Genomic DNA, 16,416 nt, shown 5'->3' with positions numbered 1-16,416 from the left:
CCCGGCTGGAGCTGAAACACTAGAGATGTCTAGCTGCAGCACAGCAGACCAGACCAGACTGGTACAGAGCAGAGCAGAGCCAACTAGCCAGAGGAGGACTGGCCCCTGGGCTGTCTCACCCCAGTGCCTCCTAACATCTGTGCTGCTTCATAAGTGAGCTGTAACACCATTAAGCTGTTCCACAGCGGTGCTGTTCTCATAGCCATGCACAATTGAGTTGCTCACACTGAATAAAATTTCTTTCTTTATCCCGCCCAAACTGGGCATTTCTGTTGGTGTTGAATCGACACCAACCGCAGGCTGACAGGTAGGTGTGTGCATGAGGCCCTGCTGCCCTTCTGTCCTCCATCTCCATGCAGCATGCGATGTCTTTATTCTGCACGTTGATTTAAGCAGCTTCAAGTTTCTGTTACTTGCAGCCAAAACAGTATGGACTACAACACACTGAGAGCAGGTTCTTTCTCAGATCATCATTATTAAATCTTACACTTGCTCCGTCCATATTCTGGGAATGCCACACCGTAGATCTTATCATGACAACAGGAACATGGGTCCCACCTTCTCTACTTCTTGATTTGTTATGGGACCAAACCACTTCCAATTATGTAATAGTTGCCAGCCAAAAGACAATTCTGAGATGATTTTATGAGAAGGAGCAAACATTATTTCCAGCTGGCAAGCAAGGACACACCAGCAGTTCACTTCCCAAAGTGGCACATCCCCAAACAATTCATCTTTATTCAGGGAAATCATGCATAAACTTCAAGGTGAGTGTCATCATCATCTCATGTTTAGGTGGGGACATTGCTGTGCGTGCACAGTTGGAAAACATGCCTACACATATATCACATATTCAAAAATGGTGGAAGATGTTAGTTTATAATGAGGGTATAATGAGCATAGTTCAGGAGGAGGGCAGTAGAGGGTCCTCCGGGCTACCTTGAGACCTTGGCTGGCCTCAGGCAGTTTGAGCTGGATCAACGCCCTGGTCCTATAAATCGCCCTGGGCTTATTCCTGAAAACACCTCTGGCAATCTTTAATGTCAGGGATGGCGTACATACGGAACAAAGTTTAACTCCTAAGACTTTCTGTTAAACTCTTAGCAAATTACAAGATACAAACCTTACAGGGGCGTCCAACCCATGGCCTGTGGGCTGCATGCGGCCCAGGATGGCCATGAGTGCGGCCCAACACAAAATCATAAATTTACTTACCACATTACTGAGTTTTATTACTAAGTTTTATACTGTTTTGTTATTTAGATATGTACATTTTCTATATTAGTGATCACAGATTTGGGACTTGCTTGATGATTTTAAAAGGTTATTGAAAGGGCCGCTGAAATTGGAGTTATTATGTTGAAGAATTTCTTGCTTATCTGTGGTGGCGGGTATCATGAAAATTATGCATGGACCTTTTTTTGCTCATCAGTGTTCGTTAGTTTTTGTGTATTTAATGTGTGGCCCAAGACAACTCTTCTTCTTCCAGTGTGGCCCAGAGATGCCAAAAGGTTGAACACTCCTGCCTTATAACATCTAAGGTGAACTAAGTGGGTTGACAGGTTAGTCTAAGCAAAGTTATGGATTCTAAATAAAAATTTGTGTGTGTGTGTGTATATACTTATATATGCATATATGATTACAAATTGGTCTCCCCCTAGAGAAAGTGTTACCAGAGCTCCCAAAATTACCATAGTTACAACTTCCAGAGTAAGTAGGCACTCCATCCTTAGGAGAACACAGCTTGCCAAATTCAAGTCAGACCACTAAACGAAGTCGCAGGGTTCCATTCTTGGCCTCTTCTCACCACCATGGCAAGCTCGCGTAGCACTAAATATGATTAACATGCTACCAACTCCCAAATGTTCATATCCAACCAGCCGTCTCCTCTGAACTCCAGACTTATATATCCAACTGCCCATCTAACATCTCCACTTAAATCTTGAATAGGTGTTGCAAATGTCACCTGTCCAAACTGAGCTTGTGCTATGACCCTGAGCATCTGCTCCTCTACATCCTCTTCATTCCTGACTCCTCTCCTTCTCGCACACTCCAAAGCTGTCGTCAGCAAACCCTGGCTCCACCTTCACAATATATCTAGGATCATCTCCTACGATCTTTTTTTTTTTAGACAATATAGTGCTTTACCATTTACAGATCTTTCACATACATTCCATTTGACCCTCACAACAACCCTGTGAGGTAGGCTGCACAGATATCACTGTATTTTGCCATGTATAATGCGCTCCTGTGTGTAATGCATACCCATGTATTTGGCCCAAACTTTCAGGGGGAAAAAAATCTTTCATTTTAACTTTTAATTTTTTTTTACTTTAATGTAACCTTTATTATATTTTCCCATTACCATTTAGTCCCCTTATACCCTCTTGCCCCCAGTCGTTTTAATTTTTAATTCAATTATTTATTTATCTATTTATTTATTTATATTTAGAAACAAAATCAATTATTGTATTCCACAGTATTATTTTGCATACAGATATTGTTATTGCTCTTTAGAGTTACACTTTTAATGCAAAAGCACAAATAAAAATATTAAAAACATTTATAGATATGGAATTAGTACTACCCATGTATAACATGGATCCTTATTTTTCCCTCAAAAACTTGGGCAGATATGTGTGCATTATAGGTGGCAAAATATGGTATGCTTCTCATTTAACAGAGGAGGCAAGTGAGTCTCAGAGCAGGTAGCTGATGTGCCAAAGGTTCTACAGTTAGTAAATTATTTGTGTTAAGGTCTGTCTTTGGCCTAAAAATTTAGCACCCAACCTCCTCCTCATACTTGCCCTACCTACTTCACAGGGATAATGAAGATAAAATGAATTCAAGGCAAGAAAAATACTTTGGAGGAGAAGAACCACTGTAAAATTATGCCCACAAGCTATAGTTTTCCACATTACCCTTTTCATCCCAGCTTGTGCATGAACCCAGAATTTTATGTTGTCTCTGTTCTGTGCTCAACTAATCAACCAAATAAGGCAGGGGAAAAGAGTGATCCTGTTTAGTTATATCAATTACAATTAGGATAACTGCTATTATAGCAAATTGAAAATCAACATGAAAAGGCCAATGTGCAAGTAGGCCCCATTGAAGCACAGAGCAAGCAAGGCAACATTATCAGACAGGGTAAGCTTGCACAGAGTGAAATTCTGGTGTCAGAGTTCAAACTGGCACACACAGTGGTTATCTAATGCTAAGTGATGGCAAAGAAGAGTTATTTGTTCTGCATTATATAAACAAGCAAAAGAGTAAATGGGAACCCATGCAAAAGTATCTCATGTCACAGAGATCTTTCCAGCTGCCTATGTTACTGGACTCAAGGGGTTCATCTCTTGGGGTGTTCTATTCAAGAATAAGACATGTGTTGCAAGGTAGTTTTATTTTCTTGCAGCAAGTAAAGGGGACAGAGGATTCATATACAAAGCGTTCTCACTGAAAGGAGGGTTAGTCATTGCTTATACATACTATTGGATCATTACATGTTGATTTTTTCTTTGTAGTTAGCTATACTTTTCCTGTTGGGTTCTTTTCAAGCTCATCCATCTTACAGTTGGTCTGCACAATACTGTGCTGCATTTTAACATTTAGCAAGAATAGCATTTACTGAAAATGACCCAGACCTTGAGATCCTGGTCCTATCTAACACCTACAGAAAATATAAACAGTATCATCTTAATTTTAAAGAAATGTGCTCATATCCTAAATTAACCATGGAACAGCTCCATGCTAACCTCCCCTGGCTAAAATAAACCAGCACTATAATTGTTAGTCAGACTAATAAACACAATGTCTTTTCTTTCAGCCCAAAGCATTTCTCTCAATACAATATCTTTTAAGGTAATGAAGTAGACGGCTGTTTAGATTTTTTTTTTCAGGATACATTGTGGATTCTCCTGCTTTTAAGACCCAAAGAAGGTTGAGTTTTTATTGGTGATTCTAAGAATAGGTGTTTATAACAGTTAATGTGTAATTGGTGAATTCACATAATAATGTTCTATAGCATCTGTTCAAAAGATTATATACATCTATTCAAGTTATATAAAACTATTGTTCATGGTCTTTTTAACAGAGAAAAGTCCTATTCAACACATTTCTCCTCCTGTGATTCATACTGAGCAAGTTTTTTTTTAGTTTTTAATTTTCTCCTACATTAGTTTCATATTTCTCTTTCATTTCTGCCCATTCTAGGTAAAGCAGTTCTATTTCTAGATTTTCTGGGGTAGCAGCCCCAAAGTGATGCTTTAAAAAATCCAAAGCAGTATTACGTTCCTCTGATTCTTTATATAAGACTACCAATATCTTGGTCAATGTGTCCAGCACCCTCAATTTTTCAAAGTACCTCCAGAACTGCTCACGCTTTGAGTCAGCAGCTTCATAATGGGCCATAATAATAGTTACAGCTGCGCAGCTGGCTCTGGAGACCATGGCTGGAAGGCTCTGAGCAGTACTGCCCTCTGCTATCATGTTTGTCTAAGCCTTCATCCCTTCTCGCCTGGGTTATTGCAGCAGCCTCCCAACTAGGCTCCCGCTTTGAAGGATCCTAGCCCGTGCCTGCATGATCCTGTGAAACAGAAATCAGACCACGTCAGGGGAGGGGGGACTGGGTGAAACAGGTGTAAAGGCTGAGAAATATAAATTGGTCATTACAAAATAGTCATGGGGATGTAAAGTGCAGCATAGGGAATATAGTAAATAATATTGTGATAACTATGTGTGGTGGCAGGTGGGTACTGGAAATATTGTGGCGAACACTTTGTAAAGTATATGATTGTCTAGCCATTATGCTGTACACCTTAGACCAATACAAAGTAATATTGAAAATAAACTGTAATTAAGAAAAATTTAAAATGCAGGAAAGGGGTAAAAGTGCAGAAAGAAAGAAATCAGACCATATCATTCCTGCACCAAATTCCTGCTCAGAATAAAAGTCAAAATCAGTATAGATTGTCTACAAGGCCCTCCATGATCTGGGTCCCCATGACCTCTCTGACCTCACCACCCTTATTCACAGCACCTCGGCTCCTGTTTCAGGGCCTTTGCCCATACCTTTCCCTCTACCTGGAACATTGTTCCCCTCACTACCCACAGGGCTCATCCTCCCACTTAGTCTTTTACTCAAATGTTTACTCAGTTAGACATCCCCTAGCCGCCACATAAATCCCACCCTGACATTCTATATCCCCTTTCCCTACTTCCAATTTTTTTTCTTCCCTGGCAACTTACATTATAACATGATATATAGTGTTTATTTATCTTATTTGTTGTCTTTGAGTCCTACTAGAATGTAAAATCTGAGACAAGGGGGTTTTGTCTGTTTTATTTACCACTCTATCCCAATACCTAGCAGTGTCCTGTACACAGAAGGCACATAATATTTTAAGCATTAAGAGTTTTCAGGGGGGAACCAAGATGGCGGAAGAGTGAGTGGAAGTCACGCTGAACTCCTCCCAGGACCAAACTGGAATTACAACTAAATTGTGGAGAAATCACCTGGAACAAACAACTGAACAATAGCAAGAGAGGAGCCTTGTAACCTCGGAGACAGAAGAATTGGCTTTAGCACAGTCTAACTGGTAAGGAGTGCAGTACAGACCTGAGAAGGCAGGCGGGGCACCCACGGGCAGCAGCACAAGAAGGATATTGAAACAGCCAGCTGGATCCCCCTGAGAAGAGTGGAGTCTAAACCAAAAGTGAGGATCTCTAGCCCACAGCACCAGAGCCCAAAAAGTACACAGAAAACAGCCAGCTGTGAAAAGCGGCGGGGTTGCTCTCTGCCAGAGACAGGTGGCTGGAGACACAAAGAGCCTTCTAAAGGGCCAACGCAAAATTTTTATTTGCAGCCACTTATGCTGGTCTCCGGCAAAGGCGGGGGAGAGTGGGCTAGAGACACCTGAGGAGAGACTGGGGAAGGAGGCTTTGGGAAGAGAACTGAGCGTAGCCAGCGGGATCTCGGTGCTTACTCATCCCCCATGCCACAGCAGCCATCTTGCTCAGGCAGAGACCACTCCCCCTGAGCTGCACTAGCGTCAAAGGACCCAATAGTCCCGCCCTCAGGTGGGATTCAACCCCACCCTGTGCTGTCTAAGCTGCCTGCTGAGTGCAGAGTGGCAGCCGCAGATAGTAGATCCCTGGCTAAAGGGGGCGCAGGGAGGTCTGGTGACACTTGAGGAGAAACTGAGGATGGAGGCTTTGGGGAGAGAAGGAGAGAGTAGCCGGTGGGAACCCAGTGCGGACTCCTCCCCCATATGGCAGCAGCGTGAAAGGACCCAATAACTCTGCCCCCAGGAGGGACTCCGCCCTGCCCTGAGCTGTCTAAGGCAGCCTGCTGAGTGCAGAGTGACTAGATTAACAGCTTAAGGAGACAGCCACAAACAGTAGATTACTGGAAGTCTCTAACAGACTGCCTCAGGTCAGACAGGGTCAACATCTGACATCATCAGAGGCAGACCCAGAAAGTAAAAAGAGACATCTCCAACCACAGAAGTTCACACCACAAAGTCAGGAAATCAAGACAGATCAACTGAAGAAGCAGAAGCAAAAGAGAAGAGTCTCACAAATAATGGGAAGACAAAGAAATACCCCCACTCGAAGGGAAAGGAGGAATCCCCAGAAAGAAAACTAAATGAAATAGAGGCAAGTAAACTACCAGATATTGAGTTCCAAATGACGGTTCTAAGGAAGCTCGATGAGCTCAGTGAGCTCAGAGAGAATTACCAAAAACTACAGGGAAACTACGAGGAACTTACTGCAAACTATATCTGCATGAAAAAGGACATAGAAACTATCAATAAGAGACAAGAGGAAATGAAGAATACAATTTCTGATTTGAAGAACGCAGTAGAAGGAGTCAAAAGCAGGCTAGATGAAGCCGAGGGACGAATCAGCAAGCTGGAGGACAAGGTAGAAAAAAGCTCCCAGAAAGAGCAAGAAAATGACAAAAGACTCAAAAAGAATGAAGAGGCATTTAGGGAAAAGCAGGACAATCTGAAACATAATAATATCCGTATAATAGGGATACCAGAAGGAGAAGAAGAGGAGGAAGGGATAGAGAACCTGTTTGAAAAAGTCATGATGGAAAACTTCCCTAGTTGGAGGAGAGAAAATGTCACATAAGTCCAGGAAGCACAGAGGGTCCCATTCAAGAGGAACCCAATGAGGCCCACTCCAAGACACACCATCATTAAAATGACAAATCTCAAAGACAAACAGAGAATCCTAAAGCAAGCAACGGAGAAAGAGGTAGTAACATATAGGGGAGCCCCAATATGGCTAGCATCTGACTTCTCAACAGAAACACTGCAAGCCAGAAGGGAATAGAAATATTCCAAGTCATGAAAAGCAATGGTCTGCCAGCAAGACTGCTCTACCCAGCAAGGCTCTCAATTAAATGGAAGGTGAAATGAGGAGTTTCCCAGACAAAAGAAGGCTAAAAGAATACACCTCCGCCAAACCAGCACTGCAAAATATGCTAAAGGGACTGCTTAAAGGTGAAGAAAAAATTTCTATGAATACCTAGTTTCTTTCAGAGTTGCCAATACTTGATATTACCAATATTTTTAATACTCATTAATCTCATTATGGCAATGTTATTTTAATTGTTCCTTTACTATTTGTTGAAACTAAACCTGTTTTAGTATATTTCTTGCCTATTTCTATTATTTTAAAAAAAAAGCTTTAAATGACTTTTTGGTATTCTTTATCCATTTATTGATTAAAGGTTTGTAGAACGTCTTTCCCTAAAAAAACCTATTAACCATGTTTTAGACGTGTTGCAAATACTTTTCTACTCTATTCCTTGTCCTTTAACTTTTTTTATATGTGTATTACTATATAGTTAAATGTTCTAATAGAGTCATATTGTCAATATTTACTTTATATATTCTGGGGTTGAATATTTTACTTCAGGTCATGGAAAATATTAGTTCCATTTTCTTCTGAAACTCCTTATATTCTACATATTGTTATTTAACTCACCTGAATATTTCTTGTATAATGTGTGAAACAGGGCTCTATATTTGTTTTATTTCAAGTAATAGTGGTCCATGCACCTTATTTGTGGAATAACCCTTATTTTATCCATTGATTTGAAACATCAACTTAATCATATATATATTAATCAGACCTATAATTTTGTCTCTAGAATGTTCATTATATTTCATTGATCTACTTGATTATTTCTGTGCTGGTGTCATGGTGGTTTAATTGCTGAGACTTTATAATGGTTTTAAATTTTTAAAAATATTTTATAATTAACTTTGACATTTAAAAAAATAAATAAAATCAATCTGCATTTAAGAAAGAAATAAAAAGAGATGGAACTCCTACCTCTTGCGACAACATGGATGGAAGTGGAAATATTAAGCTAAGTGAAATAAGCCAGTTGATGAAAGGCAAATACCATATGATCTCACCTATAAGTGGACTCTATTCAACAAAATAAACTAATGAACAAAATAAACCACAGGCACAGAAACATGGAGCAGACTGAAAGTGACCAAAGGGGATAGGGAAAGAGGACAATGGTGGAAAGAAGGGGAAGGAACTAGACGAAGAACATGTATGGATGACCCATGGACATGGACAAGAGTATGAATTGACTGTGGGAGTGGGGGTCGGGGTGGGATACATGGAGAAGGGTAAAGCGGGAAAAATTGAGACAACTGTAATAGAATAAACATGATTTATAGATTAAAAAATTTAAAAAAGTTTTCAGCAGAAAGATACCATGATCAGAATTATCTTTTGATATGATTAACTCTCAGTGGGTTAAGAAGCTATGGCAGTAATCATGGGCCACAATGTACAACCATGAGTGTTGCATACTGCACAACTGGAGTGAAATGAGAAAAGTTATTCCCCACCTGGAGAGACATAAAGGGCTACCAGCCTTGGTGGAAACCATGGAGGTCATTAGAAGTGGTCAGTCTGGCTATGTTCTGGAGGTAGAGCTTGCTATGATTTGCTGAAAAATTAAATGTAAGAGGTGGAAAAAGAAAGAATCAAAGATATTTTCAAGATTTTGTTGCAGTTCAAGAAAATCCAACTGACAGATGAAGAAGCCATTATATTCGTAGGAGCTTACCACACTTCAAATCAGAGTACACAAGCTGAGAAATCTGGTCCTCACCAGTCCCCTCCAAATCCTATCTCCAGCGATACTTTTCTCTTCTACTCATTATACCATTTGCTACACCATCCCTCAACAAGCCCTCCACTTTTCCAATTTACCAGCTTTGCTCACCCTATACCTTATCTGACTTCTTTGTCTGACCAAGTCCTCCTGATTCAAATTAACATCTCCTTCAAGATGCCTTTCCTGATCCCCTCAGTCCAAAAATTAATCTTTCCCCAAATTCACATTTCACTCCTTCCTTCTGTGCTTCTGTAACAGCACTTACCTAGAGAGGATACTAAGAGGTACGTTATTTCTGTTTACAGCCAGTCACAACCCCCATGTAATCACCAATCCCCACCTAGACTGTGAGTTGCCCCACACAAAGGACCCACGTGTTGTATCACTGATGTCTGACTCCTTCAAAATATCAATTATGGTGTTCGACAGGAAGCAGATGCTCTATATAATTGTATTGAGAGAAGAGTATGAAAGCTACACACATTTCAAAAGTCAGCTTCCTCGCCCGCCGCGGGAATATGCTCTGTACAGGGCCGGAATCCTACCCTGGGGTAGAAAGCACATTAGCTGCAACATAAAGGATCTCCCGGCAGCACGAGGCTTGCAGGCGGCCATCCACGATGAAATATTTGCCTCTGCACTCCCTCGTAGGGTGACTCTGCATCAGCTGACTATGTTTAGAATATCCCTAACCAGCTGGAAAAAACAGCGCAGACCTCAACTACGCGCGCAGCCGCAGCGACAACCCTTCCCACAGCACTGACGCGCGCTTGACGCTTGCAGACTGCGGTCTCAAGTCCTTCCAGTACGCGCAGAACGCCCGGCGCCTGAGACACGCAGGAGCGTTGCCGCCTCACGCTGTACAACGTAGCCAATCTCAGGGCCAACTTTCCCTCCTGCTGGCAGGCAGCCTCGGGGGCTCGCCTGGATCCGTGCTCCCATTGGCTGAAGCGGCACCGCCCGACGAAGCTCAGCCGCACTCGCGCCCTTGCGCCCCCTAGGCTCCTGTCCTCTTTCTACACCTGAATCTCCACCCTGCCCCCGCAGCACCTCTACCTTGCTTGGTCCTCTTCCTTTCCCAGTCTGTGGCTCATCCAGTACTCCAGCAACCGCCGGCTGGTCTAGTACTGATTGTCTAGTACAGCTGTACCGGAGTCCTGATCTCTGTCTAGCATCTTTCCCAAGGCCGCAGCACGAGGGAAGGAAGCACTCCCGTGCCCGCGAGAACAGAGCCTCCTGGAGGGCACAGGACGGTTAGGAGAGGTGCCGAGCATTACGAGGGGATACGGTGGAGAAGGGAGCAGTGCTCAGGATCCGGGACTGGAAGGCAGGACTACAGTGTGACCTTGGGTCAGTTCCTTCCCTTCTTGAGGCTGGGGCCCTCTTCTGTAAAATGCGGAAGCAGGGAAGGAGGCCCTGGGAGGCTCAGGGCCGTTTGTTCAACCTGGGCGTCCTCCTGCAGAGCATCTTAGACCGAATAAAGCCAGGTGAGGGTCCCACAAAGCAGACAGAAGGTCCGGGAGGGCAGCGGGTGAGAACCATCTGAGGCTGAAACGGCTATGCGCGAGATCGGTTCATCTTACTACCTTTACTCCGCCAGGGCTGCAGGGCCAGCCTACAGGTCTTCATGTCCGCGACCCACCCACTACCTGGGGACAGGGCTAAAAGGCGGCGCAAGGCCAAACCAAACTATGCAGAGGGCGTCGGCGCACAGCCGCAGAAATGCGGACCCCCTCTTACCCCAAACCAAATGGTCAGGGGACCCCGGCTGCTGAGGGCTTTGCTGGTGCGCCCGCCTTAATCCGACGCTTTACAGTTACCGGCGTTCCTGTGCTGCCGCCGTTTCCTTCTTTTACGCCCTTCACCGCTCACACTCCTGAGGCCTCAGCTACCCGGATGCGCCTAGACACCTTGGGCGCCGGCGTTCTGGCAGCGCAGGCGGGTCCCGACGGCGGACGTCGCCAGGGCGGGGAGTGCTCCCTTGCGCCGCCACCTCGCGTTCGGCCCTGTCCTATTCCAACAGAGGGTTCTCCCAATCGTTAAGCGCCTAGCTACCTGTCCTTGCTCTGCGCCCCCTGTTGCCGGTCTGTCTCCCAGGTAAGCCGGGCGCAGATCTCACCGCAGTCCCGCTCCTGGAACCGGCGGGGAAAGAAAAGTTACAGCCTCTGGAAATGAGGAAACCCTGGTTTGGAAGAGGCTCCTTCCCAGGTCCTGTGTATGTATGCTCTTTAGAGCTCACCGGGGTTGGTTGGTTTTTTATTCTTTCATTTATTTATTCTTTTTTTATATTTTTAGCATTGATTTTTTTTTAATTGGGCATCTCTGCCAACAAATATATCTTTGTAAAGATACAGTCTTAAGGGGCTGGAGGGAGGAGGAAAGGGGGAAAATTGGGTCAACTGTAATAGCATAAAGAATAGAGTAGTTTTAAAAGATACAGTCAAATATTTTTCTTCAAAATATAAGGCTACCAACATTTGTGTTCAATACAACACATATATATATATATATAACTAAAATAATAATAACATAATGACATCAATAATTATGTTATGGGCTAAAGAGTCATTCTCATGTTTGAGCTTTTGTTTTCATAAGGGCATGTTCCCGTTTTACATGATAGGAATTGTGAAATCTATGGAGAGTCAGAAGAATATACCAATATAACCACATATAATTTAGGACTAGATAATGCTTTTAAATCCCATTATGTATAAAATAGATTTAATTATGTTGAAACTGATGTACAGAAGTAACTTAACAAGTGAGGCAAGCAAAATTTCAGCATTCAAATCTCATTATTGCATAAACATTACTATTCATTCATAACAAATTCAGCAACTCTCAGGAATTTAAACTGTACTGCATCTTATGTGAGAAGTATATAAGCTACCGCAGTATTCACAAATTCAGAAATTCACCAAGCTCCCAGAACATGTTTCAAAGGTACAAGATGACCTTATAGTCTAGTTCAAAACTCAGCATACTACTTAGCAGCACCCCTTTCACTCTTAATAAGCTCTGTTTAGATGAAAGATTAAATGGTTTCCCTGCTCAGTTAGTTGGTTTTTAAATTTATCTTTTGATCAGATGAAATTTATTGAAAGATTTGCACCAGAGGGTCTTTAAAAATAGTTGAATAGCACAGCTTCCCAGAGTTTCAACAGTATAACCGCAGAGGACAGTGGGCACAGATCAGGCTGCCCTGCCCACAGCAAGCCTCCAGAATAAGAAATGGGCTGAGGAAAGGAAATTATCTGGGCAAATTATTGGCAGATAAGGACTGATTCAAAAGGGACCAGGCAGATGAAAACGGGGGAAGGGGGAGTGTTGTGGAGTTAACTGGCCTGGTGGGGCTCTAAAGAAACCTGTCAGCTCTGTACCATGAGCTTCTTCAGGGCCAGGGCTGTGTCTTCTTTATCCCCAGCTCCTGGCACACAGAGCCTTGAAAACTGGAACAGTCATGGAGGGAGAATGCACTTGGCTCTCTGTACACATTTCACAGACTCAAGCCAGAGTACTTGCTTCAGTGCTGTGTTTCAAAAGCATTATCCTCTGTATCACAGCCATAGCAATGAACTACTACATTGAGCCACCAGGTTACACTTTTAGGGTTATCCATTGCTGGAAAAGCAGTTAATTAAAGGGGAATTAATATCCCACCTAGGAAAATGATAAGTCATGACTTTGGACTGAGAATTAAATGGAAATATATTTTTTATCAATAAAGACAGGAAAAGAATGTTTCACCTGCCTGTGATCATATCAGACTCTTCCTGTGGCTTACCTCATCTTCCCAGCCTATCTTTTTACCCCAGCTTTGCTGTGACAACCAGATTCATATAGGTGGATGAGCACCCAAGAGCACCTTGCCTCTGCTGTGCCTGGTATCTTCTTGCCTCAGGGCTTCTCTGTCACTGCAGCCTGAGACCCCAGTAAGAGGTGACTGCCATTCTGACATGTGCATAAACCTGGAAGTGTAAAGGAACTAACACCTCATGGGACAACCTTTGACCAAGACAGACAGGAGCTGGTGGAGAAATTCTCTCCTATTCTTCCAGTGGGCAATTCCGAGGTACATTCTGTATAGCTCCTAAGATGATAGAGCTCCAATTGCCCATGGTAGTGCTCAACTTGATTAACTCAATAATGTACCCTTGGGTTGCCTTTCCCTCCCCCTATCCTTGCTGTTTGACTCTTCCCAGTCCTCCACTCCTGTTTCCTGGGATTCATTTCCTAAATAAACTACCTGTACACGAGATCTTGCTCAGGGTCTTTTTGGGGGGAATCCAGATTAAGCTGTTAGTTAACCCAAAAGAGGTATCTCAGTCCACTTTCCAGAACTCATTCTCACCAAAGCTTTACCGAGCCTGCTAGTAAGGAATAGATTCACTCAGTTAGAGCTTTTGCTCCTTTTCTTTCCCAGTTGCCCTGCCCTCTAGGGCATCACTAATAAGCTCTCAGAGACAGGCAAATCCCCTCAGAAGACCCCCCTACCCAGAGAGCCACAGTGTTTGCTCCTGTCCAGGTGTCAGCTCCTAAGTGCCTCCCAGCTCCCACCATTCTTGAGTCCCAGCTCAAGCTACTCATTGCCTCATCTTCCTAGGCCCCAGCCCTCCCATGTTAGATCTGGCCCTGCCCCATCTTTAAATGCCCCTGGTCTTCTCTGCCCTCAAGGTTAAGCACTGAATGCCAGATGGTACAGTGAAATCCTGCCAGGAGCCAGCTACTTTGAAGCCCTCTAGGAGCCCACCCACATGCGCAGAGCTCTGTGTCTAGTTCTGCCAGGGGATAGAGAATAATAACACCATCCCCTACTATCTCAAATCCGCAGCCTTCTTTTTGTCTTGATGCAATTGAATTTTCTTTAACAAAAAAAAATTGGGGGGAGGGCAAGATTTCTTGCCCTTAACCTGCTGAATTTTAGAAGTGTCAAGTGACTTTTTCTATAATTGACAGCGAAGGAAACAAAAGGCCCAATGTAGTATTCTAAAACAAATCTGTGATGCTCATACATCTTTTCAGCATACTCTAGTGTGCTGAAAAGAGCCCATGATCTCCACACAACTGTAATACTGAATTCTACCAATGAATGAGAACTGGAAGCTCAATGTTTTCCCTGAAGTGAATGAGCAAGGAAGACAAGTTCTGGGTCCTTAAGGAAGAAAGAGGAGCAGCATCGGTACCCACATCCCAAACCTCTTTCTGTCTCTTAAGTCTAATAAATTTAATTAATTAAAATGTTTTCTTAAGCCACAGAGTTGGGGGTGGTAGACTGGAAATTTAAGCAAAATTCTTTTGGAGTAATTGGGATCTTTGAAGAGGGTAAAATATAGGGACATAAAAAACAACTCTGTCCCCAACTCTGTTCATTGCACCCCAAGCTACAGCAACCCATAAACCTTCCTTCCTTCCTTCAGTTGGTGTGTACTGAGCTCTTATTCTATCCCAGGCATTAGGCTTTGTCGTTGGAACAAATGCCATGATAACCCAGTGCAGGTTCCTGTCTTCAGTAATGCAACTTGACAGCTAGTGACTGCCAGCTGTGCACCACACATTAGGCCAGGTGCCTTTTGTGCATTATTTCATTTAGTCTCTGCAACAGTCCCAAATGCAGCTGAGATTATTCTCATTTTGCAGCTGAGGAAATTGAGGCTTTGAGAGGTTAAATAACTTGCCCACAGCAACACAGCTAGGACAGGTCCTACCCAAGTCAGTCCCACTACAAAGACTTTTTTAAGCATACCACCAATTGTCCTAAGGTTTTTACTTTGAAAGACAAAGATAAAAGTCCACATTTATAGGCTGTTTTGGAATACAATATTTTTTAATTAGCTGGGCATTGTTTCTGTGAGTAATCCAACAGAAGCTGGAATTACTTGGAAATTATACAGAAACTTCTTTCAGTGAGGATAATGCAGATGCCATGATCTGCTGCCCTCAATTAGGAAAAGTAATTATAGGTCCTAATTGTCATATAAACTTTGAAAGACAAACATATAGGACAAGATTCTTAACCCTTATATCTGATTTAATTTTCTGAACTTCAAATCCTATTTTTTTCAAAGACTATGTTATAGTAAACTGTTTTAAAAGCCAGAATACAAAACCATATGCTTGCTTAATGTATTTTCAGTTTTTTTCTAATGAATGCCTATTATTTATATTTTCTGCTTATTGTACCAGGGACAGGGCCTGCTACTTTAGAAGAGAAACTGAATAGCAAATCTGCTGCCTCTCATTTTGGGGTTGCCGGTGCTTCTTCCCAAAAGCCCATTGGCTCCTCACCCACCTCCTCCCCTCATACCTGGCTTTTCCCAAGACTTAAAGGTTTTCCTTCTGCTGATAGTTCTCACACTTGGCATTCTCTCACCTTAGTGGGCACGTAGCAAGGCTCCCTCTGCACTATTAGCACGCAGGATCCTCTCCAGGCAGGTTACAAGCCAGATACACCTGTAATCCTCTTAATTTGCAGTTGATAGGGTATAAAAGACACCCCAACACACCTCTTCCAGGCTTTCTATGTATTATTTCAATGCTTGCCTTTGGCTGAGAAGGTAAATTCTCATTCTCATGATAACCAAAGCCAACTGATAATAAAATACAATATTCGGAGTTTTGGATGTTTGTGTGTTCGTCATTGAGGCAAAGTTCAGCTTTGTAACTGTTTGCTTTAAGCTTAAAATGCCTGTGAGTTTGGCCCTCTGACAAGCAGAGGGGTCAAGGGTAGGTCCCTCTGCTTGTGGACACATGAGAAAAAATTATGCTAAAGGGCAGCTCCAGCCAACTCCATCTTGAGCTCTCCCTGCCAAGTGTGTGTGAGTTTAAATGGGCACAGGAACTGGCCTGGACAGAATGAGAATGTCCTGAACATAACCTAGAATCAGGACCTGAGAAAAATTTCGAGATGGCCAAGGGACTTTGGACAGGCCTGGATGCAAGAAGGTTGGAGCCAAAACATACCCCTTGAACATCACAGTGGAGGTCAGGAGTCTATCTGGAATACAGCTCCCTTAGGGCCTCTCTCAGTATTACCATGACCTGTGATGAAAGTCCATGGAAAATTACAACAACTGAATTCAAGCAGAACTATTACTAATGGCCCAGACCCTTCATGAATGAAGCTTTGGGTCACCCCACCAGGTTACGAACCATGACCAGCTGAGGGCAAATGGAAAATGGAATGGGCAGTGGGAAAGGTAATTATAAAGACCAGCTATAACCATGTAACCAGTTATAGGAAAAATGCTATAATTGTCAAG

General features: G+C 43.0%; 2 protein-coding genes across 4 annotated transcripts in view; both read right to left on the bottom strand.

The window, feature by feature from the left end:
- The window catches only part of BDH1 (3-hydroxybutyrate dehydrogenase 1), a 45,102-nt gene extending 29,346 nt beyond the window's left edge, over nucleotides 1-15,756 (bottom strand). Inside the window, exon 1 of one of the 3 annotated variants that reach the window (XM_054575099.1) lies at nucleotides 15,528-15,756. The gene's annotated coding sequence lies outside the window, so the exon portion shown is untranslated. Of the gene's footprint in view, nucleotides 1-10,894; nucleotides 11,117-15,527 lie in introns of those variants that run through there. The other 2 variants (XM_054575101.1, XM_054575100.1) reach the window with 2 other exon arrangements.
- Nucleotides 4,124-4,611, bottom strand: LOC129071785 (c-Myc-binding protein-like). The gene has a single exon (XM_054575104.1). It carries the CDS (start codon nucleotides 4,483-4,485, stop codon nucleotides 4,156-4,158), a length of 330 nt encoding a protein of 109 aa, XP_054431079.1. The 5' UTR covers nucleotides 4,486-4,611; the 3' UTR covers nucleotides 4,124-4,155.
- Nucleotides 15,757-16,416: the final 660 nt, after the last annotated feature.

This window comes from Pteronotus mesoamericanus, unplaced genomic scaffold, assembly GCF_021234165.1.
Source record: "Pteronotus mesoamericanus isolate MK-2021 breed Mesoamerican mustached bat unplaced genomic scaffold, CSHL_Meso_final contig_27, whole genome shotgun sequence".
Classification (NCBI taxonomy): Eukaryota; Metazoa; Chordata; class Mammalia; order Chiroptera; family Mormoopidae; genus Pteronotus; species Pteronotus mesoamericanus.
Note: the sequence above shows the minus strand (reverse complement) of the source record. Positions and strands in the feature narration are given on the sequence as shown.

Bases quoted from the DNA above. Each gene is read 5' to 3' on its own strand.
- LOC129071785 (XM_054575104.1), bottom strand. From the start codon at position 4,485: ATGATAGCAGAGGGCAGTACTGCTCAGAGCCTTCCAGCCATGGTCTCC.